The sequence below is a fragment of the Magnolia sinica genome, chromosome 19 (genome assembly GCF_029962835.1).
Source record: "Magnolia sinica isolate HGM2019 chromosome 19, MsV1, whole genome shotgun sequence".
Classification (NCBI taxonomy): Eukaryota; Viridiplantae; Streptophyta; class Magnoliopsida; order Magnoliales; family Magnoliaceae; genus Magnolia; species Magnolia sinica.
Genome location: NC_080591.1, coordinates 61,201,167 through 61,224,539, shown reverse-complemented (window position 1 = coordinate 61,224,539; position 23,373 = coordinate 61,201,167). Strand labels below are relative to the sequence as shown.

Genomic DNA, 23,373 nt, shown 5'->3' with positions numbered 1-23,373 from the left:
ACACAAAAAAATTGATGATCACTAGAAAAGAACTCTCGAGCACTTACTTCACAACGGTAGTAAGTAATTAGATAATTTAATTTTCCATATGTTTCAATACTTTATTAGTTGTTTTCATAGCATGCATTTGTATGGTTCTTCTCTTGTACTAATCTGTGAATATGCATTGTGTTAGGTTTCATCATACTTCCTGAATCCCAATTACCACTACAACCATGGATTTAACAAGGATAACATCTTAAAGAAAGCACTACATAATGTATATGAGAAATTATTCCCCAACTCACCGAGGAAACCAATTTTGGGAATGAGGAAACCAACGCTTTATACTCACCATTAATGTTAAATGACATCAACATATTGTCCCCTTCCACAATGTTGAAGGTATGTTTAGGTGCAAGGCTGCAAGATCGTCGAGGCAGATGATGATTCTATGTGAATTGTTACATTAGTTAAAGCTTAAAAGTTAATTTTCATGATTTAAAATTACACATGGAACTAACGAAAAAAATGATTAATGTCGCAAGCAAATGGTGGGCCATGTACGGGAGAGAATGAGTCTACAAGACATTATAGCGACCGGCTATACTTGTGCTCGAATAGACGATTTCCTCATCACCTTGTGAGAGAAATTGGAGCACATTCTCTTAGATGGGTTATGAGAGGCTTTGAAAGCTAATTTACTACCATTACAATATGACGCTATGAGAGAGGCTGCTACATGCAAAAGTTAGAAGAGAAACAGAGGATTGTGGGACTTAATGATGATTAGTCATCATGCATAGCACGAAGGAGATACAAAGGACCCACTTAACAAGTGTTCTAAGTCAAATGACCTAGATCAAGTAAATGGCCGACCAGAGCCACATATAGCAGATGAGGCAACGTCATAGGGTGTTGACGTTGACGCTCATGTAGATGAGGCTAGATCTCCCTCGAAGCTTTCAACCTATTAGCGAGGATTGTGGAAGGTTGTTAGCAGTCACTATCTCATGGGACACATGGGGGCCACTTAGTATCCAACACCGACAACGATACGAAGAGTGATGGAGGTAACGAGCCTGGTGGTGGTGATGATGATTGTATTGGGGATGGGGGGAGGGGTGAATCTAATGTACGTGATGGAAGCGAGACTCAGTCTCCGATTCAAAGTCAGATCCAATTTGGGTCAAAATTAAAGGTCTCTTTAGCCCATTCGCCGCTTTTTTTCTCTTCATATCCAAACCATCCAAATTATCTCTTTCTTCAATTTTTCATTATCTAACTTTAACCCCAATTAAACCCAACCATTGAGGACCCAAAAACCCTAGCCAATGACCCACACGTGCGAACCCCTCGGATGATAATGCAGGGGCATTTTCACACCGGGCTTGAGTGGGGTAACTCGTGGGATGCGGGGACACACTCGGGGTGGGTGACCCATGTGATTTGAGGCCCACAGGGGAGGTCTCGTGTTAGACACTCCTCACTGAGGGTGATTAATGCACATTTCACACCGAGCTCGAGTGGGGTAGCCCGTGGGATGCGGGACACATTCGGTGTGGGCGGCCCATGTGATTTGGGAAGCCCTAATGCCATTATTTTGAAAAAATAAAATAAAAATTAGCTATGTGTTTTCTCTTCTTCATGTGATTTGAAGAATACTCCATATGATTTGAAGCTTGAGTGTGGTGTGATTCCATTTCCCATTCAACGCAGGTGCGAGGCTTCCATATATGTTCCTTCTCTCTTCCTTTAAATCCAAAAAGAGGTATTTTCCCAAAAACTTCGTCTTTTTTTCTCTTCATATCCAAAACCATCCAAGTTATCTTTTTCTTCAATTTTTCATTATCCAACTTTTAACCCCAATTGAACCCAACCATTAAGGACCCAAAAACCCTAGCCAACGACCCACACGTGCGAGCCCCTAGGATGATAATGCAGGGGCATTTTCACACCGGGCTCGAGTGGGGTAGCCTGTGGGATGTGAGGACACACTCGGGGTGGGTGACCCATGTGATTTAGGGCCCACAGGGGAGGTCTCGTGTTCGAGACTCCTCACCGGGGGTGATTAATGCGCATTTCACACCGGACTCGAGTGGGGTAGCCCGTGGGATGCGGGGACACACTCGGTGTGGACGGCCCATGTGATTTGGGGCTCACGAGGGGGGTTTGGCCAAGGTCCAAACCCATGAGATGTGGGGCCTGGGCTATGAGATAAAAGGATTAATTCGCCATACTCTAACATTTCAAGCTTTTAGAGCAAGTGGTTGTCTTACATCAGATGACCACACGGACAACTTCTCAACCCTTTAATTTCCCCTTGCTTCCCCCATCCAAACTCCTTGATTCCCCATCCCTAACGCCACCCTAAACCCTAGATCCCCAATTTCCTATTTTTCCATATTTATAAAAATTCTAATTCTAAAATCTCCAATTCTCATGAACCCTAATCTTTCAATTTTCAGATTTTCCCCTTCCTAACCCTCATTATAGAACCTACAAGTCAGTCCCTTTAGTGTGGAACGTGTCTGTTCTAAATTGGAAGTTCCATCATTCCATCGGGCCTAGTTTTAATTGATTTATATGATTTCTAAGCATGCAGGCATGGGATTTAGGTTAAATAAGATTTTATTTCCTATTGTTTACTCTTAACTACATGGTGGATTAACATCTTTTGTTAATTGAATTACTTTATGGACTCTTTCATAATCTCCACATTGCACGCTAGCATTAAATCACGTGTCTTGCATCAAATTTGGTATCAAAGCCATAAGTTCAGCATAGGATTTTTGTGTTGCACATAGGTTAGAGTCACATCTACGGTAGAACTTACATCTAGGGTTATTAGAGCATACATTGCATATAGAATCTAGGATCGTATTGTTGATTTTTGTTCCTAGTTTGGAGTGTCCCATTGCTGAATTTTCAGGTAGCGTTTTCCACTTATACTATTGCCGAATTTTTCAATTCATAATTTTCATATTACACTCTTGATGAATTTTCAGCTTGGTACTCTCAGATTGCCATTCTACTGAATTTTTGGGATAGTATTTCAGGTTAACAGCTTGCTGAATTTTCAGATTAGTGTCTCTAGTGTGTCTAATTTAATCTCTAGGCTGGTTTTGTCTTTGTCATAACATTACCCTACGATCTAGGTTTTCCCCCAAGAGTTACCTTGTGTATGTGCACTCGTTCTAGACTTGGTTTTGGCCTGCATCCCATTATAAATCTATAACAGATTGTTGAGGCCATTAATGCTATCAACAACCATTTGACGACCATTAAAGCGCACAATAGGACCACCGACTCGATTGACCACGACTAATGCGTGTGTCAATCAGCTTGAAGCCTCCCTTCAGGCGAACCCTGACATTGAGGAAGATGTCCAATCACAAGCCGGGGATCAAATTTATGGAGTTGAGACTGTGTCATTTGCAATTACTAGCCGCACCTTAAGCGAAATTGTAAAAAGTGATGATTGGCATAAGAATTCAATTTTCCACACTTTTGCCAAGTGCGGTGGCAAAAACTGAAAGGTGATCATTGATAGTGGCATTTGCATTAATGTGGCCTTTGCTAGCATCATGGACCGCTTAGGTATGCTAGTCGTTCTTCACCCTCAGCCCTATCGAGTCTCCTGGGTTGATACGTCTTCGATTCCGGTTTCTCAGCGTTGTCCTATTCCCATTCAGTTTTATTCTTATACAGATGTTGTGGTGTGATATTTTGCCTATGGATATAGGCCACATCATTTTGGGCAGGCATTGGTTGTATGACAGGGAAGCAACATTATTCGGTCGCTCGAATGTGTATTCGTTTTTGTATGAAGGCAAAATGATTGTCTTGAAGCCTCTCCCACCCAAAAGCACCGTGGAAAAGAAAGAGGATGTCAAGAAACGTGGTCCTAAAGATGCGACGAAACTCCATCTTGAGTCTCTTCCTATAGTTAATGCCAAAGAGTCTGAAAGAGAAACTAAAACTGATTTGATATTGTATGCCCACGTGGCAAGTGAGGTCACACCTAAGGTTATTATGGGGATGTCACTCGAGGTTACACTCGATGATAGTGTAGGGTTATCACCTGAGGTGAGTCTGGTATTGAAGGAGTCTAGTGTTGTTATTTCAAAGGATATACTGGTTGAGCTTACACCCGTGCGGGACATTCACGCGTTGATTTTACCAAACCTTCGTCACGATCAAATGAGCTTCGGGGAGGAAGTGGATCGGGAAAGAAAAGTAGATGAGCCTAAGACCCCTATAGATTGCATATTCACGTCCCTGTTCCATATGCCTTCAGAGTCTACACATGCATCTACACGACAAATACATGACTTGCATGTGGATATTAGAAAAAAGAATCAATATAAGTAATGAAACATACAAAATGATTGCTGACTCTCACCATAGGTTTAAAGAGTTTGTTGTGAGTAACGAAGTCACAATTAGAATACGTCTAAAAAGGTTTCCACAAGCAACCATAACAAAATTACAAGCCAGTAGAGTTGGACCGTATAAAATCTTGAAAAGACTGGGTCTGAATGCTTACTTGATAGATCTTCTACTTAACATGGATATCAGTTCCACATTTAATGTGGAAGATCTTGTGTCGTTTTATGGATCTTTCCCCAACCCTCACATGAACTTTGATAATGATGCCCCTCACCTGTCCCATAACCCATGGCCATCACCTGACCTATCTTCTCAACCTTTACGACCCGTACCATCCATACCTACGAGAAGAGAGGAGATGGAGGATATCTTACATGAAAAAGCAATTTCCACATGACATGGAGGTTACCAGGAGTACCTTGTCAAGTGGAAGGGCAGACCAAAGTCAGACAGCATGTGCATTACAGAGGAAGAGCCTCAACGACAGGACTCAGATCTCCTCGAGCATCACCACATCTTTATTTCGCCAGAGGCAAAATCTCCTCAACCGGGGGGAAATTGATGAAGACACTGGAACACCATACCGTAGGAGGGCTAAGCCAATATGCTTATGGCTAGATGACCATTACACGGGGCCCACTTGGCCCAATTCACATTCCTAGCCACATTGAAGCCCCACGCGCATGTTTGTGCACCTTTGAAGACCTCACATTAGAAAGATGCACGTCAGCTAAATATAGGAGCTTGATCGACACATTGGACCGTTGGATCATCATCATCGGACATCTTGATCGTAGACCCCCATGGGCCACGAAATAGTTTAGTTATTTAAATTGTTTACAAGCTTCATTATTTTTTGTATAGCTTATATTTGTGTTAAGATTAGGGACTCAGGAACAACTTTTAATTTATTAAGCGCCTTTATGTTGAAAATCTTATCTGAGAATGCCCTTTAGTAAAAGGTCTTTTCTGAGACTATAAAAGAGAAAAGGGGGTGTGTGTGAAGCCCTAATGCCATTATTTTGTATATATATATAAAAAAAAAGTGCTCTTCATATGATTTAAAGAATGTTCTATGTGACTTGTAGCTTGGGTGTGGTGTGATTCCATTCCCCATTCAACGTAGTTGCGAAGCTTCCATCTATCATCTTCCTTTTCTCTTCTTTTCAATCCAAAAAAGAGGTATTTTCTCAAAAACTCTTTTTCCCTTCCTATCTAAAACCATCCAAATCATCTTTTTCTTCAACTTTTCATCATCCAACTTCAACCCCAACCGAACACAACCATTGAGGACCTTAAAACCCTAGCCAACGACCCACGCGTGCGAGCCCATAAGCTGACCATATGGACAGCCCCTCAATCGCTTAATTTTTCCTTCCCCCATCAAAACTCCTTGATTCCCCATCCCTAACCCTACCCTAAGCCCTAAATCCCCAATTTCCTATTTTTTTCAATTTCTAAAAATTCTAATTCCAAAATCCCCAATTCCCATGAACCTTAATTTCAAACTTTCCCCTTCCTAACCGTAATCATAGAACCTACAAGTTAGTCCCTTTAGTGTGGAATGTGTCTATGATAAATTGGAAGTTCTATCCTTCTATCGGGCCTAACTTTAATTGATTTATGTGATTTCTTAGCATTTGGGCATGTGATTTAGGTTAAATAAGATTTTATTTCCTATTGTTTACTCTTAATTACATCGTGGGTTATCTTTTGTTAATTGAATTATCTTATGGACTCTTTCATAATCTCCACATTGCATACTAGCATCAAATCATGTGTCATGTATCACTTACACTCGTCATTGTTGTAAGAAGAAGCAATAGTTGAGTGGTGCAGAGGACTCCTTGCACAGAGCATGGGCCCCATGGATGTCGATGGCGGACAAGGTAGCTTTAGTTTTATGCAACAAATATAGTATGCATATGGATCATATGGTAACCATGGACCCCATGCATATGCGACGAGCAACTCCAACAATTATGGCACACTTTTTTCGACTACAGGCAGGAGTATGCTCCGCATATGAGCAGGGATATCCACAATATAGCTATGGTAGATGCATTCAGAAGTTTCAGATGTACCACCCATATCTAGTAGTAGATCCATATCAGCCACAAATGGTGACGATTACACAGTACCCACAAATAGGCATACTCACCCAATTTACATAGGATGTGTACCAACGCCATGCTAGAAAATGTCTTCACTGGTATCATTCTACTATGACATAGGCACAATATTGTCGGTTTATAGAGGAACAATACAATGTCTAGCCTCATCAAGATGGAAATGATATTTTTGAGCCACTGCACAACTTTATGTAGGTTTGAGGCACAACCACACATCACAGGTATATTTCTAGTTTTCTACTTCTTTTTCTTCTTCTTTATTTTTATTTTATTTTTATTTTTTATATTTTATGTATTGCTTGTATCTCCATACATGTCTTCTTGAATTTATAAATGATATGAATTGATTTTGAATATAGGTGCATCACTTCTGTCAAACAACACATAGTTTAGGACCTTATATAAAAAAAATCTATTTTTTCAGAGATTACAAAATTTTATTAAGAAGCCTGCCGAAAGACAAGAAAAGAATACAATGCAAAACCGAGCTAGACAAACAAGAAAAGCACCAGTCGTGGCTGCTACAGCATTAGGGGCTCATCCCTTAACAAGCTCCAAAACTACGCTAATCACCCTGTGAACCGAAGAACTCTTATTTCGAAAGCACCGTGCATTAAACGGAACCTATTACATGCACTTGATTTTATGATCTTTGGATTTCTAAGTATGTATTGATGTCTTGTTTAACATCCCCTAAAGTTTCATTGAAAAAATCAACCAATTTCCCAATGCTTCCCAAAAACAACGAAACATTGCGCAAAACATCCAATATTCCCCACGCGATAACTGATATGCTTCCGTATCCCAAGGATGTGATACATCTATCGATACCCACATAGAAAACATTGGGAGTGAGCCACTTAAGTTTTGGTTGAATTGCTTTTTGGGCTTCGTGGAGAACACAAGGGAGTTCGCATGATGGAGGGAGTGGATGCATGCCCTAGATTATGATAGATCCAAAACAAAGTTGCATAATAAGCTTATTTTACATAAGGCACCAACTCGTTATTGAGCCCACATGATTTGGCATGCCAATATGCTTTTTTCAACTCTCAAGAATCACTTTGATTCTCGAGAATCACTTTGATTAGGTAATTCTCACCATCTAATCAATGGCTAGAAAATGGATTATCTAGATTAATTATATTGAAAAATATTCGATAATTTAATGACTCAAACATGCAATGATCGTGTATTTGACAAGTGCGCATGCATATGTATTTGTAAATGTAGTTACAATCACATAATGTCAACACTACCGTCACTTAAGAGTAGGGTAGAGCAAAATGGGGCTTACCATGACATATGCATATGACATCCTCTCTGACCATTAGGTGTGCCATTTTCGTCTTGGAGATAAAAATTAGACCCATTCCAAACTCAAGAGGGCCATAATGTAAAGAACAACTGGGAGGGGACACCCGCCCATCAAAACCTTCCAGTTAGTGAGCCATTGTAGTGTTTATATGCCATCTAACGATTCATTAGAGGTGCCCCACTAGGATGAAGGGGCACAACAACCCATTCCAAAACTCTAATGGGCCATAGCACGTTAATTTCAAGGTTTTTGGGCATTACTTTATACATAAAACATTCTATTCAAAACATACATACATACATATATACACAATCATACATATAGATTACATGCATATATATATACACAAAAATACATACACATGGAAAATGATCCAGTATTTGTGTGTAAATATGTACATACACATAATAGGCTTAATGTGTACATAATACACAAACAGACAAATATTTGTTTGAAGTAATCAAAAGATCACTGATATTATCGGACAATATCAACCAATATTATCGGTATCGCACCTCAGCGACACGATATATGGGGGTAATAACATAGTTTACAAGTTACCCCGGATATTATAGATAACATCGCCAGTATATCACGATGTTTAAAATATTGTGAGATATTGAATGGTTCCTTTTGATATAAGTACGTATTATCATTGTTACATTACATGTGATAATTTTTGTGAATTTTTATTTTCATTTTTTTATTAATTTACTTGGGGGGATATCTTCCCTAGGGTGCTTTTATTTTAAATAAAAACACAAATTTGGAGGAGAAAATCACGACTTGAGACTGGAAATGGGTCGAAACTCAAAGGTGAGAAAATTTTGTGAAAAAGTATATATATATATTTTTAATATTAGCATGTATTCTAATAGAAATTAATGTCTATGCATGATCTTAATACATTGATATGGATTTGATGAAAAAATATCAGATTTGGAGCCACGAAAATTGAAAAATGAAGGAAATTGGGAAAATTCTAATTTTGTCCATATTTATCCCTTAGAATTGTCATGCAAGTGTGGCAATTTATATGTTGATGAGTGTTGCTTGATCTAAGGATTAGCCATACTCTTCCTTTTTCTGAAAACAAATTATTTTTAAAATAATTAAAAATTAAGAAAAATATAGAAAATCTAATTATTTTAAAAAAACTTGTTAAGCGTGGTAAAAAAACTAAATATATAGGTTAATGAGTGGTTTGATCTAGGAAATGGCCACTCTTTCCTTTTTTAGAAAAATTAAATAATTAAAAATTAATAAAGAAAAAAGTATTTGTTTATTTTTAAAAATATGTTCATGAGTGCTTGAGTGTGGTAAATTTATATGTTGAGTCTTGGCCAATCTACGGATTGGCCACACTTGTTTGAGTGATATGAACTCATTTCAGATATAATTGCATTGCTTCTATCCGACATCATACGGTTTAGGCCCCCTTACAATGGAACTTATTATGTATACTTGCTTTTTTTGTAATATTTTGATTCATATGCGTGTAATCATGCGTGGTTGAACATTTCCTAACGTACCATTGAAAAATTCCACCATTTAAAAAATTTTTCCCAATGCATCATAGTGAACAACCGACTAATGCACTAAAAATTCCAAAGCTGATAGGGAAGGACCGGTTTATCCCTATATGGAGGCTCTCCTAGGCAAACTCAGGGAAGACCTCCCCTTGGGCAACCCCCGCTTCCCACGGGTCCCCGAATCACATGGTCCCACAGTGGGCCCCACCACATGGCCATTTTGCATCTCACATATCCCACCTCATGGGCCGCCCCACCCCAATGTGGAGATATAGAGAATCCTTGGATGTCCGCACCAAGATGCCCCCACATCAGATAAATTCCTATTATTTGCGATCATATCAATAATATCAATACATGTTTTCGTATCCCATGGGTTGATACATGCAACATTAACTATACATCAAGTTTAAAAGCCTTGAATATGTATATGTGTGTGTATCTATGCATGTGCAGAGACTTGTGTTCAGAGTATTGGCATCGTTACATGTATCAATGATCGAGGATATGAAAACATGTATGTGTGTGTGCGTGTCTATGCATATGCAGAGACTAGTGTTTAGAGTATTGGTATCATTACATGTATCAATGATCAAGGATATGAAAACATGAATCGGTATCACCGATACTTGAGAAAACATAACTGTTTAAGGGAAACATTGGGTAAAAGGTGGAACGTTGCAATGACACTTTAGGAGATTTTAAAAGACATGTTTACCAAGGTATTCCGTATCTGTTACGATACACCTATAAAGGCCGATACGTATAGGGAACGGCCATGACTGTTACGCGATATGGGGGTGAAAAGGGGTAGTTAGTTTTTTTAGACCATATCATCCGTTACGATGGCCGTAAAGGCCATTACAGGGCATAATGACCATTACTCCCGTAATGGTCGAAAACAATCACTTTTTTTTTTTCTATTTAAATTCACTTTTCTCCTCTTTTTCACTTTTCTCATTCCAAAAACTCTCCTCTATCATTTTACAACAAATTTAGACCACTCTTTACTATAGCTTTTAAGATTAAAGCTATGGATTGAAGTAATTTGAGCAAATAGAATCTCTGAGGGCCTTTTTTTTCTATTTAAATTCACTTTTCTCCTCTTTTTCACTTTTCTCATTCCAAAAACTCTCCTATATCATTTTACAACAGATTTAGACCACTCTTACTATAGCTTTTAAGAATAAAACTGTGGATTGAAGTAATTTGAGCAAATAGAATATCCGAGGGCCTTTTTCAAAAAATTGAAAAACCAATATTTATGCCTTTTTTTAAATTTTATTTTTAAATTTCTAGTTCTAATGCTTGATTGTGACATATAAATATTAGAGACATAATCATATTAAACAATTTACTAGACAACCCGATACGGCACTCTCACCAAAGAGCGGACCGTTACACTACCATAAACATGTTTAAAAAAATGAATATATATATATATATATATATATATATATATATTTGACATATTTATATTATTCTTAATTTTCTAGATATTTTTCTAGAATTTTTTGGGCAAAAGAAAATTTTCAACCATTACGGGAGTCGTAATGGCCATTATGCCCCCATATCAGCCTTTATGGACGACACCCATATCGGTAATGGTGGTGACCGTTACGGCCACCATTACCGATACGGAATACCTTGATGTTTACACATGTAGGAATCAAAATATTATAAAAGACAACTATACATAATAAGTTTGAACTTTATAGAGGCTTGACCATGTGTTGTTCATTTTTGAAGGCAAAAAAAAAAAGGTGTAAAATAAATATATAAAATTTGTAGCGGATCAATAGGTTGGTCAACACTCATTAATTCATAAGATTTCCATATTAGTTAACAGCAAAAAACACATATTTTCAATACATAAAATAGATAAATTAGGATTTCACCAATTCCCCCCATTTTTCAGTAAAAAAAATTCGCCACAAATCTGTCCGTATATGAGAATAGTGCATGGACATGGATTTCTATTGCAGTCCATGCTAACATGAGAATTTTTCATCACCTTTGAGTTTTTGGCCCGTCTTCGTTTCAAGTCGAGATTTTTCTCAAATCCAAACCTTGATTCAATAAAAACCAAGAGTGGTTGAAATCATCTAAGGAACAAATATTCAAAAAAAAAAAAAATCCCAAAAGAATGGAGGTTTTTGGGTCTTTAGAATTTTCCCAATGGTTTGTCAATTTCGACTATTTGTGGATGTTTTCCTGGTATCAAGAAAATTTATTGATGGTATCAAGGATATCATTGATGGTGTCGCCGATAATAGGGAACTTTTATACGGGATTCTTCACAAAATATCACCAATGTCGATAAAATCGCCAAATATCACTGATATTATAAAATAATATCGGTGATAATTTGAAACTTTTTAACTGTCAACAGTTTTTGTATCTCTAACTTGGCATAATGGTAATATCGGTGATATTATCAATAAATCGCCGATATTATGAACATTGGCAGGGACAAATCTTCAACAGTGGATATGGGTTCCTTGAGAGATTGATGATCTCCTTGTTCCACTTTGGGTTTTGGCCTGTCTTTATTTCGAGTCAAGATTTTTCCTCAAATATAAACTTTGATTCAATAAAAACCAGGAGTGGTCGAAATCACCTAAAGGAACAAATTTTCAAATATATATATATATCCCATATCATTGATGGTGTCTCCGACAACAGGGAACTTTTAGAAGGGATCCTTTGCAAATATCACTAATATCGATAATATCGCTGATATTATTAACAAAAATATATCGGTGATATTTGGAAACTTATTGCCAACAATTTCAGTGTCACTGACCTGGCATAATGATAATATCGGCAATAATATCGATAAATCACCAATATTCTGAATATTAGCAGGGATATATCTTCAATCGTGAACTTTCAAAAAAAAATCTTCAATTGTGGATATGGGTTCCTTGGGAGATTGATGATCTCCTTGTCCCACTTGGAATAAGAAGCTTCTGATAAAAGCAGAAATCTCTTCTTTTTTTTCTTTCTATATTGGATTTCTGCTTCACAAAAGCCCCATATAGCCCAATTGTAGAGTTAATCTAGGTTGGTTCTCAACTACTCCATGACCAAGGGCCCATAGACAACAAGGATACACGTTTGTATGTATGCATGCATGCATGATAACTCCAGCATAGACTTGTCCCATCATTTTGCACATATATGTGTATGCATGTAGGAAACTCGTTGATTGTTATCAACTCATTTATTATAATCAACTTATGTAATAGACTATTAGATTGTGATTGATCGTAATCAACCTATGCAATAGTCTATTACATTACACATGTGGGAGTTTCATGCTCTCACTGCTAGTCCCTAGCCCAAATAAAGCAGGGTTACATCAGGTTGGCTGCCAGCATCAAACTTATGCCATGACTTCATTGTGAATCCAAACAATATGGCATTCCAAACTCATGCTAGGGCATACCCTGTAAGCAATGTGTTGCATCGGAATCCGGGTGTAGTGAGAAATGAGCAAGAGTTGGCTAGGGCATTCCCTGGAAGCGACACACCTTAACAATGTCCAGTTGCTATGATGCAAGGGTTCTTGCGCCATTTTGGACATGCACAGGTAAATAAATTAGTCCAAAAGAATAAGATTCGTTTTGCTACATGATATATAGGCACATTGGCAGGTAAGAGTATGGAGTTGGTAGATGCAATGAGATGGAGTGTTAACATAGCTTGCGTTCAGGAGACCAAATAAGAAAGGGCCAAAACCAGAAAAATTGATGATTATAAACTTTGGAATATAGGACAGGACAATAATAAAAATGAGGTAGGATAGTACTAGGTAAAGATTTAAAGAATAAAGTTGTAGATGTCAGGAGAGTAAGTGATAGGATTCTATTAATAAAACTTTTGTTAGGAGAGAGAGAGAGAGAACCAATGTTAGAGTATAGAATCAAGAGACAATTATGGGACGATATAGATGGACTAAGGCAAGGAATTCCAAACAGAGAGATTGTTGATCAAGATATATTCCGAACAGTATATGGATTGCAATTTTAGTACCAATAGGAGTGAAAATGAGGAATTAGTTACAATTAGTGACCAAGAAGTTTCCCAAAATGACCACTTTCAATAACTTGGGTCAATAATTCATGGGAGTGGGAGATTGAGAAGGATGTTGCCCATAAAATTCAAACTAGGTGGGAAAAATGGAGATGTGCCTCAGGAGTTTTACGTGATCTTTGTGTACCACTCGAACTGAAATGTAAATTTTATAGGATAGGTATAAGACATGCCATGCGTTATGGGACAGATTGTTGGGCAGTTAAGGAAGAACATGTTCATAGGATGAGTGTAGTTGAAGTGAGGATGTTGAGATGGGTGAGTGGCAAGACGAGGAAGGATAAAATTAGAAGTGAATGCGTTTGAGGGAACTTAGGAGTAGAACCAATATGTAAAAAGATGAGGAAAAATCAACTTAGATGGTTTGGTCATGTGCAATGGAGATCAAGAACCTTGCTTGTTAGGAGGAGTGGGACCGGGTTGAAGTCTCTAAAAGGGAAGGGGAAGGCCCAAAAGGATGTGAATGGAAGCTGCAAGAAAAGACTTTAATGGCCTATGGTCTAACTGAAGGTATGGCCCTTGATAGAGTGGAATGGTGGAATGGGATTCATGTAGCCAACTGCTGAACCCAATTAATCAGAATAAGGCTTAAATGATGATGATTTGTATGTATTTAGGTATCCATGTATACAGGTTACTGGATCCAATTCTCATCAAGTAGCATTTAGGTATTGGTATTAACCCTATAACTAATAAGATAGGTGAAGATGTTGATTCATACAAATTACCCAGATATGCCATATCAGTGATTATCAATGGTAAAAAAGCATTGATTGGCAGTTTCTAACAATTTGATATATAAACTTTGTTATGGACCTTTCTTGACAATACAAAATAGGTGATGGAAAATGGTTGCAATCTTGACTTTAGATTCTCCATGAGGCAGTCGACTAATTGGATGCCAGTTCCATCACCAAAAGTGCACTGATCAAAGGATTGTCGAGTAGATAACATTTACAAGATGGAATTAGATGCACAATGGATGCTAAACTTACACACGCATGCACACGGGCATACTCATGCGCATGCATGCACACGCACAAAAACATACACACACACACGCACATTATGATATTAATATTACTTACTGATAACTGGAATATGTTTGCAAATGTCATTGTTCACTATCTTGGAAAGAAGACCGATCCCAGAGAGTGAAGGCGTTGCTACTTCTGTTAAAACTAGATCAACATTGTAGTGTTTCTCCTTTAGGAACTCCCAAGCTTTAAGTCCATCCGCAACTGCAGCTACTGCTCACAAAACAAGACAAGGACAGTAGATTAATAAGAAGAGAATAGCATGTTCACCATCAAGATATCCTGAATGCAATTGCTCAATCGAACAAAAAAAGCCATCATGATAATAAAAAATAATAAAAAAAAAAGTCATTATAAACCTATAAATCAAATAACCTGAAAAGAAAAATCATCTCTGTTCAGGCCAACACTTTATCGACACAATTCACTGCATGAACCCAAAACTTCTCCATGGGATTAAATGGTATGGAATTGCATTAGATGGAATTAACACAATGATTGCATGTCTGGAAATACAATGGTATTTTGACCATCCAATTCCCACGTCTAGGATCAAATTCTTCGTTTGAGAAAGACACTGCATTAAGGGCCTGTTTGATTTTCCAAATGCAGGGTAAATACCCTTTAAATACCCCGTTATTACAATTTCACCTGTTTGAAAATGCCGGGGAATTCCTGCTTTGAAAAAGGGTCCAAAATGACTGCATAAATTTGTGGGCCCCACCATCATATATATGACATATCTGCATCGTCCATCCGTTTTACCCTAACATTTTGAGGCATGAGCCGAAAAATGAGAAAAATCCAACATTCAAGTGTCCCACAGCAAAGTAAACAGTGGCCCCAAGAAGTTTTTAACGGTAAGTGTTCAATTACATTTTTACTGTGGTGTGGTCCACTTGAACTTTGAATCTACCTCATTTTTTAGCTTCTTTCCTAAATTCAGTTGGCATGATGGATGGACAGTGTGGATAATCCACATACATCATGGTGGGCCCCCCTAATATTTGGCAGCCTCCTCAATTTTTGCGTTGAAAAAAGCAAGAGTCAAATCAACATAGGTAATGATGAAGGTAATTACCAGGGAAATAATTATTACCCATTTCCATTGCATTTACATTTACCTGAGAAAATCAAACATGCCCTAAGTGAAACCCAAGTTTGGCGGACCATGGAATCATAATCAACAGACCAAATACACAACTGATGTCGGTCACTTATACACATATATACCTCAAATTTCACATGTAAAGGGTGCAAATGAATGGACGGCGTGGATAAAACACATGCATCAATGTGGGGCCCACAGATGTAGTGGATTTCAAAATCCACTAGAAATCCCACATGGAACCAAATGCAATTTCATCCCACATAATCCCAATCCTTCCTGTCATCTCCAAACACTAGATGTAATTTGAATGGGACCAAATACAATTCCATCCCACCTAAACCAACCGAAGCCCACGTACCAAACAGGCCCTTATGCAGGTAGATGAAATTTAAAAACCAAATTTACCGAACCACCAAGAAATGAAGTCAACATTGTTTTCAAAAAAGAGACTAACAAGAAGTAATTCAACTCACGTATTATGAGTGATTTGAACTATGTTATACTTTCCCCCTTTGGGCACCCATCTTTAATAAGATGGCCCCATCAGTTGGTACAACCTGGATAAAGAGAATTAATAGTAGTCTTTATCATAATAAACAGCTAACAAGGAACCCCAGTTTCCTACATGTGAAAGAAAGGACTTGCAAGAGACCGGGTTATTTAGACAGGACGGTTGTGGAACCTGCATTGGATGGTCCTGCCCATTCTAATTGGGACGAGATAATATGATAGTAATGTCTTGATGGCTTCAATCCATGAAACCTTAAATAAGCAAATTATTCATGTATTGTGAATCAACCAGGAAATTTGGGACTCCTTTGTGGCTTCATATTTGGAGAAAACAATGCGGCCAAGGTATTTCAGTTGACGTGGGAAATTGGAAATTTTTGATAGGAGGAGAAACCTTTAGGAGACTATTATATGACACACAGGAATGCGGCTAGAGTTGAGTCACCACAGGCTGATATGGCCATGTTGTGATAAAGATAATGGTTTCCGAATCACTTTCAGTCTCTTGTATCATCACCAGCGATTCCAGTACCTTATGACCTTAACAACTTGAATTTTAATAATTTAATATTTTAAAAACAAATAGTAAATCCACTAAAAATTAGTGGACCTACTACTATAACCTTAACGACTGATCTACAAAAGAAATCCCTAGAAGAAAAAAAAAAATCATTTTTATCTTCTTTTTTTTTAGTTTACAAGTAGGGCTGTACACGAATCGGGCTAGCCCGGTCAACTCGCTCGACTCGGCCCGAAAAAGCTCGACTCGGCCCGACCCGGAACTGAGTTCAGGTCGGGACAGGCCATTTTCTTCAGCCTGAAACTGAGTTCGGGCCGAGTTCGGATAGGTCCCAGTTCGGCCCGACCCGGCCCGAAACCCAACTCGACCTGGCCCGACTCGGTCAAGTGGTGTGTGTGTGTGTGTGTGTGTGTGTGTATGTGTATTTCAAAACCCTACCCGTCCCTTTCCCCTTTACCCTTCTGCGATAGTTCACCGCCCATCTTTGAAGTGACAGTGACTCATCCACCTCACAGACGTACAACTTCAATGGCCTAGATTCATCCAAATACAAAAAGGAATTATAATGTCCTGACTAGTTAGATTTTTTGTGGAGTCTATAGTTCAACTATCTAAACCATTGATCGAGGGCCTTGTAATGGGACGCGGATTACCTGCCAAAGCCCTTCCCATGAACTTGCTGTAAGGTTTGAAACTAGCCCGAACTCGCCCGATTGCTGACCGGGCCGGGTTCGGGCTGGCCATGTTGGCCCGGTGACCGGCCCGGGCCGAGTTCGGGCTGGGGGTGGTTGGTGACCGAGCCGGGCCGGGTTGAACCCAATTCGACTCGGATCGACTCGTGTACACCCCTATTTACAGGTTGTCTACAATTTTCAAAGAAATGCTTGCAAACATTTATGATTTCAAAGAGTGATGAATCTAAAAAGATGAAAGCAATATACAAGATTAGTAACAAAAATTGTATAAATTATTACACAAAAATACATCATTTTTTAATGATTTTCAAAAACCCCAAAAGGATGAAAACGATCTCAGAGGGGTGGAAAACCATATATCTAAATTTTTCTGGGAAGGAGAATTGCAAACAAGAAAAATATGAGAGAACCCATCTTCCTTTGCATTTAAAGGAAACGAGTCAACTAGGTTGCAACTCGCCCGTTTGGCTCATAGAGGGTGAGTCGACCAAATCAACCGAGACAAGAACGTTTCTGCCAAATTTCAGAGGGCTTTGACGTGTAGGCGTGCAAATTCATATCATCATGTCATCCATGGTTTGGGTGATATGTCGAACCATGATAAGGAATGTAAAATTGGAAATGAGCAATGAATATTTGTTCTTCTTGTGGGGATTAATCCTGAGTATGAGACTATTCGTACTTAGAATCTCAACGAGTCCTTTCACATGCGATTGTCTTCTCATTACTTGATGAGAAAAGAAAGTCACTGAAAGTTTATGTTCTACACAAACACTAGCACTCTCGAGTGACCTGCCATCGAAAGCTTGGATAGTAGAGTGTGTGGTGGTCAAGACAAAGGAGATAGTGGATACTTTTAAGGGCGGCTTGATCATGCTGGACGGTCAGGTGGATACCAGTGGGGCTGTGGTGAATCTGGTTATGATTGTGGAAAATCTTGTAGAGTCACTTGGATGTGGCCGTGGAAACCTTTGGAATGAGAAGAAGGACTAGCTTTACTGCACTAATTGTGGGCATACGAAAGAAACATCTTGGGAGTTGGGACTTAGTTGATCGACCACTAAGGCTACAGACTTGATAAAGGGGTGAATGATGAGCCTCATGATCTAATCTCTTCAAGTGGTATTGGCAATTCCGGCACAAGAAATTGCTGACTTTCATCGTCCCTTGCTATGCTCGAGGGTGCATCCACATCCCATCAGGCTAGGTCTAGCTAGTCAGGTATATATGCATCTGCACATTTAATGTCTACATCCTATACGAGTCTGTGTTGGATCATTGATTCCAACACCTTAGATCACATGACTTGTATGAACTCTTAGTTTCTCACTTCTCATTTTCAATCAAAATTACTGATGGTTCCTACACTCAAGATGAAAGAATGAGAACCATTAATGTTTCTCAATCAATGTCATTGTCCTCTTCTTCATGCGCCTAAGTTGTCATTAATTTATTGCTTGTGAGTAGTCTTACAAATAACTTAATTGCAGTGTCACCTTTCCTTATCATTGTCTTTCGGGATCCAGTGACTGGACAGAAATTTTGGGGTGGCCATGAGGGTGCGGGACTATCTCCTTCATTTTTCGAGCAACGTTGGATATGCTTTTCAAGCTCCAGGTAGACAGATATGTACGATAACGAGAAGATTGCGCCCATCGTTGCCTTTGGCATATTCCAGCTAGTATTTTGAGATTGTGTGCAAAGTGATGGATTTTGGAATAGAGTTGTAATTTGGTTAGCGTCCTACATCCAATTTACAAGGTGCTAAAGGCTGTAGATAATGAAATGTAACCATCGATGAGGTTCATGTACAAGCTTATGCGTTGATGAAAGAAGTGACAAGGACTGCATCCCCAAATTTGCATAAATGGGTGCTGGACATTTAGATGGACCACGACCCTTAAGCATTTTCACCAGGATGGTAAGTTTCTTACATTTAATGTCGTTTATCTCTCAATTGTTGATTAAGTACTACCTTTGTTTCTATGTTAATGTTGTTGATAAATATTATTTGAGTTTCAGCATATTACTTCAACTGAAGTTCCACTACAAATGTCGGCTTTGGGAGGAAGATCTCAAGATGGCCGTCCATCAAGTTTACGAGAGACTATTCCCCAAGTCGACAAGAAAAACATAATTTAAAAATGAGGTAATAATAAGTTGAGTCTTTTAATTTCTTATAGTCTACTATTTGATGGGTAATTAATAATCGTGAATTGTGCTAGACAGCTACTGATTTTTCAAGATGTTAAGGACGCATTCTCAATGTAGTTGCAGGAGCATTGAGGGATGCGATGATGCCATGTGAGGATATTTATTCATTCCAGTATTCAAATAATATAGTTTATGATAGACCTACTGCATTCCCCATTTAAATTAAGATGTGCTTCTGATGGATCGACAGACAAGTGGTGGACAATGTATGAAGTCAACATTCCCTCGCTACAACTCACCCTACGAGAGGAATTGAAGCACATAGTCAGTCATTGACATAAACAAGAGGAACAGACGTCATGAGAAGCTGCAAAATCTCGTATGTTGTCCCTACAATATGAAGCTAAAAGAAAGGCAACTATAGGCAAAGCGCGACATGGAGCCATATTGCTAGACTTGATATCAATAGGCACATAGGCACATCTTACTAACAATGCTAAAGACCAACTTTATGAGTAGATCAAATCAACTAATTTAGATGATGCTGACGAAGGCCCTGCTCCATTAATAGCCAAAGGAGCAACGCTTCTGGGTATTGACATCGACCAGGTCATGGACGAGTAGAAGACTTAGGCCGACTCCTTCAACACTTTGATAAGGAACCTGATACGTCCTAATGAGGATCACAAGCTATCATCACAGCATACTCCATGACATCCGGTCATATTGAGCGATGATGACAATGAGATTCTATTCCCATCCGGCAATAGCAGCAGGAATAATTACAACAATGATTAGGGTGATGGCGGTGGTGACAGCTAGGATGGAGGTCAATTCGGCATGAATGGCAATGACAACGATGGGGGTAGAGGTGGAAGCGAAAGGGAAGGCAACAGCGATGGGGCTTACATGACGGGTCAAAGTTAGTGATCTACTAGCCAATTCACTAAAGAAGCTCACTTCGACCATGCCACTCAAGATAAAAACCTTGGATCTCGTCCATCATCCTTGCAGAGAGCAAGGGAGCCCAACCAATATTTCCGACGTCACAATGGTAGGAGGAAAAAGATTACACACGATGACAAGTCTCTTGCACAAAGCTTGTCATGGATGGATATTAGTTCGGAGCAAGGGAACTCCACTTCCGTCCTACTTCATGCGCATGGAAGGTACTACGGGTATGGCTATGGCTAAAACACTCGGTCACCGTCATCCAACTATGAATATGGATAATTGTAGGTAAACACTCATGGTTATGGATAAGAAGGGGGATATTCAGGATTCCCATCTTATGATTGGAGTAAGTTCTTTCCAGAAGTTGAGGTTGGAGTCAACCTATTTCCTACGGACCCTACGCAACCACAATCGGTTACCATTACACAATACCCATGTCTTGGCATACTTATACAACTCATGGAGGATAAGTACAGGAAGTTTGGAATTACCTGAGATCGGTGTTGTCATGTGCGATCGCATATGCGAATATGCAATCGCATATTTAAGGGGCGATCGCATATGCGATCCCTGCACATATGCGACGTATGCGATCGCATACTGCATATGCGATCGCGTAATGGCCAACGGTCAGATTTCTGACCCTTTTTTTTAATCCGGATTTTTTTTTCTCTATAAATATGCATTCTAAGCATTCCTACATGCAAAAAAAAGCTCAAACTCTCTCTCTATTCTCTATTTCTCTTGCTACATCCTCTCTTACATATTTCTAATTCCAATTTCCAAGCACTCTACAATACAATCTACCTTCTACATCCACTCTCCATCCATATTTCATTTCCATATTTCTTTTCTTTTCTTTCAACTTTCAAGAATCAAGGAAGGGTACAAGAATCAAGAATCAAGAATCCAAGATACATGATACATCATACCATCCATATTCAAGAGTCAAGAGACTCCTCACTTCTCTCCAATCTCCATCCACTAAGTTTTTTAAGTTCTAACTTCTAAGTTTCTAATTCTAACAACTTCTTTCTATCTTTTTTTTTTTTTTGTTAATTGATTTGTTACTTTGTTAGTTGTTAGTTGTTAGTTGTTACAACTTACAACTTACAAGTGACAAGTTACATCTTACAAGTTACAACAAGAATTCAAGAATCAAGAATCGATCAATACTCAAGTGAAGGGGCAAAGGTGAAGAGAAGACTAGTAGACAACTTAGACAAGAATTTGGAAGTTGAAAGTTGGAAGTTGGAAACCTCTTTTAGATTTTTAATTTTAATTTTATTTGTGTATAAATCTCTCTCTCTCTCTCTCTCTCTCTCTCTCTCTCTCTACAAGTGTAACTCAACTCTCTCTTTTTCTCATTTTCTTTTCCCTCTTCTTCTCCCTTTCTACAAGTGTAAGTGTGTAACTCAACTCTCTCTCCCTCTTCTTCTCCCTTTCTAGTTTCTAGAAGTGTAAGTGTGTGTCAATGTAACTCTCTCTCTCTCTCTCTCCCCCAAGTCCCATCTCTTTAGGCTCTTTAGTCTTTACTCTTACTTACTCTCTTAGATTTACTTCTTTCTTACTTCTTAGTTCTTCTTCTTAGTCTCTTACTTTAGTTTTCTTTTTATTTGTAGTTTACTTTCTAGTTTCTAGTTAGAGCTAGCTAGTTACTTTTTAGTGCTAATACACACACCACCATCATAATGTCTTCTTCCCAATCTTCCTCTTTGAAGCCCAAGTCGAATGACCCGGGTTGGAAGTATGAGCACTACCGTAGTGCTACCGAAAATGACTCACATAGTATGTGAGTTATGTGGATATGTGAGTTCCGGTGGCATTGCAAGGCACAAGCAATATCTTGCACATTTACTGAGGTCAAATGCAAAAGCATGCGACAAAATTACTCCAGAAATCCGAAGGGAGATTGTAGAGTATATGGAAAAACAATCAAGAAAGAAATACGATAGTGCCCTACGTCAGGAGGAATATATGGAACAAGATGCATATGAAGATATAAATGTAGTTAATGTAGATGAAGCTAGTCCCACTCCCCCTACTTCGACAGGCCGGTCTAGACCACAAGTACAACCATCGAAAAGAGCCCGAGGGCATAGGCCCATGGATAGATGGTGTAGACCATACTCCGAGGATGTGGTCGACCAAAGGAGTAGAGGGAAAGGGCCGACTCGAACAACTTTAGAGAACCGGTATAAACAAAAAGATAAGAAAACCACAATTCAATATATTGCTAAGTGGTTTTACCAAACCGGCGTTGCTTTCAACGCCGTTAAATCGAAAAGCTTCAAAGTAATGATTGAGGCTATAGGTCAATTTGGACCTGTGCTTAAACCTCCTTCATATCATGAAATTAGGGAGACATGCCTAAAAATTGAAGTTGAATATACACAATCCTTCATAACTGAATATAGGAAATCATGGAAAATATATGGTTGTTCACTAATGGCCGATGGATGGACCGATAGATCCAGTGGGTCTCTCATTAACTTTTTGGTAAATTGTCCAGCTGGGACAATGTTCTTGAAGTCAGTGGATGTGTCGGGCCATTCACACACAGGAGAATATTTGTTCAACTTACTAGATAGTGTAGTTGAAGAAATAGGTGAGGACTACGTTGTACAAGTAATTACAGATAACGCAGCCTTGTATGTAACGGCCGGTCGTCTTCTAATGGAGAAGAGGCGTCGTTTATTTTGGGCCCCCTGTGCAGCCCATTGTATTGATCTTATGTTAGAAGATCTAGGTAGATTATTTATAAATGTGATTGCAAAGGCTAGAAGAATCATGGTCTTTATGTACAAATACGCCCTTCTTCTCAGTCGAATGAGAAAATACATTGGGGGTAATTTGCTACATCTAGCAGTCACCCGTTTCGCTACAGCCTTTTTAACACTACAAATGCTACATGCAAAGAAATCAGAACTTCGAAGCTTTG

The 23,373-nt window shown here is 38.8% G+C and overlaps 1 protein-coding gene across 4 annotated transcripts in view; it reads right to left on the bottom strand.

The window, feature by feature from the left end:
- LOC131234483 (two-component response regulator-like APRR3) overlaps positions 1 to 23,373 on the bottom strand; it is a 50,694-nt gene that overhangs the window by 17,215 nt on the left and 10,106 nt on the right. For all 4 annotated transcript variants that reach the window (XR_009165723.1, XM_058231397.1, XM_058231396.1 and 1 more), the window contains exon 2: positions 14,540 to 14,701. Coding sequence is in view for 3 of the 4 variants with exons in the window: in XM_058231397.1 (XP_058087380.1) it covers positions 14,540 to 14,701 (162 nt within the window). In the remaining variant the exon portion in view is untranslated. The remainder of the gene's footprint in view (positions 1 to 14,539; positions 14,702 to 23,373) is intronic.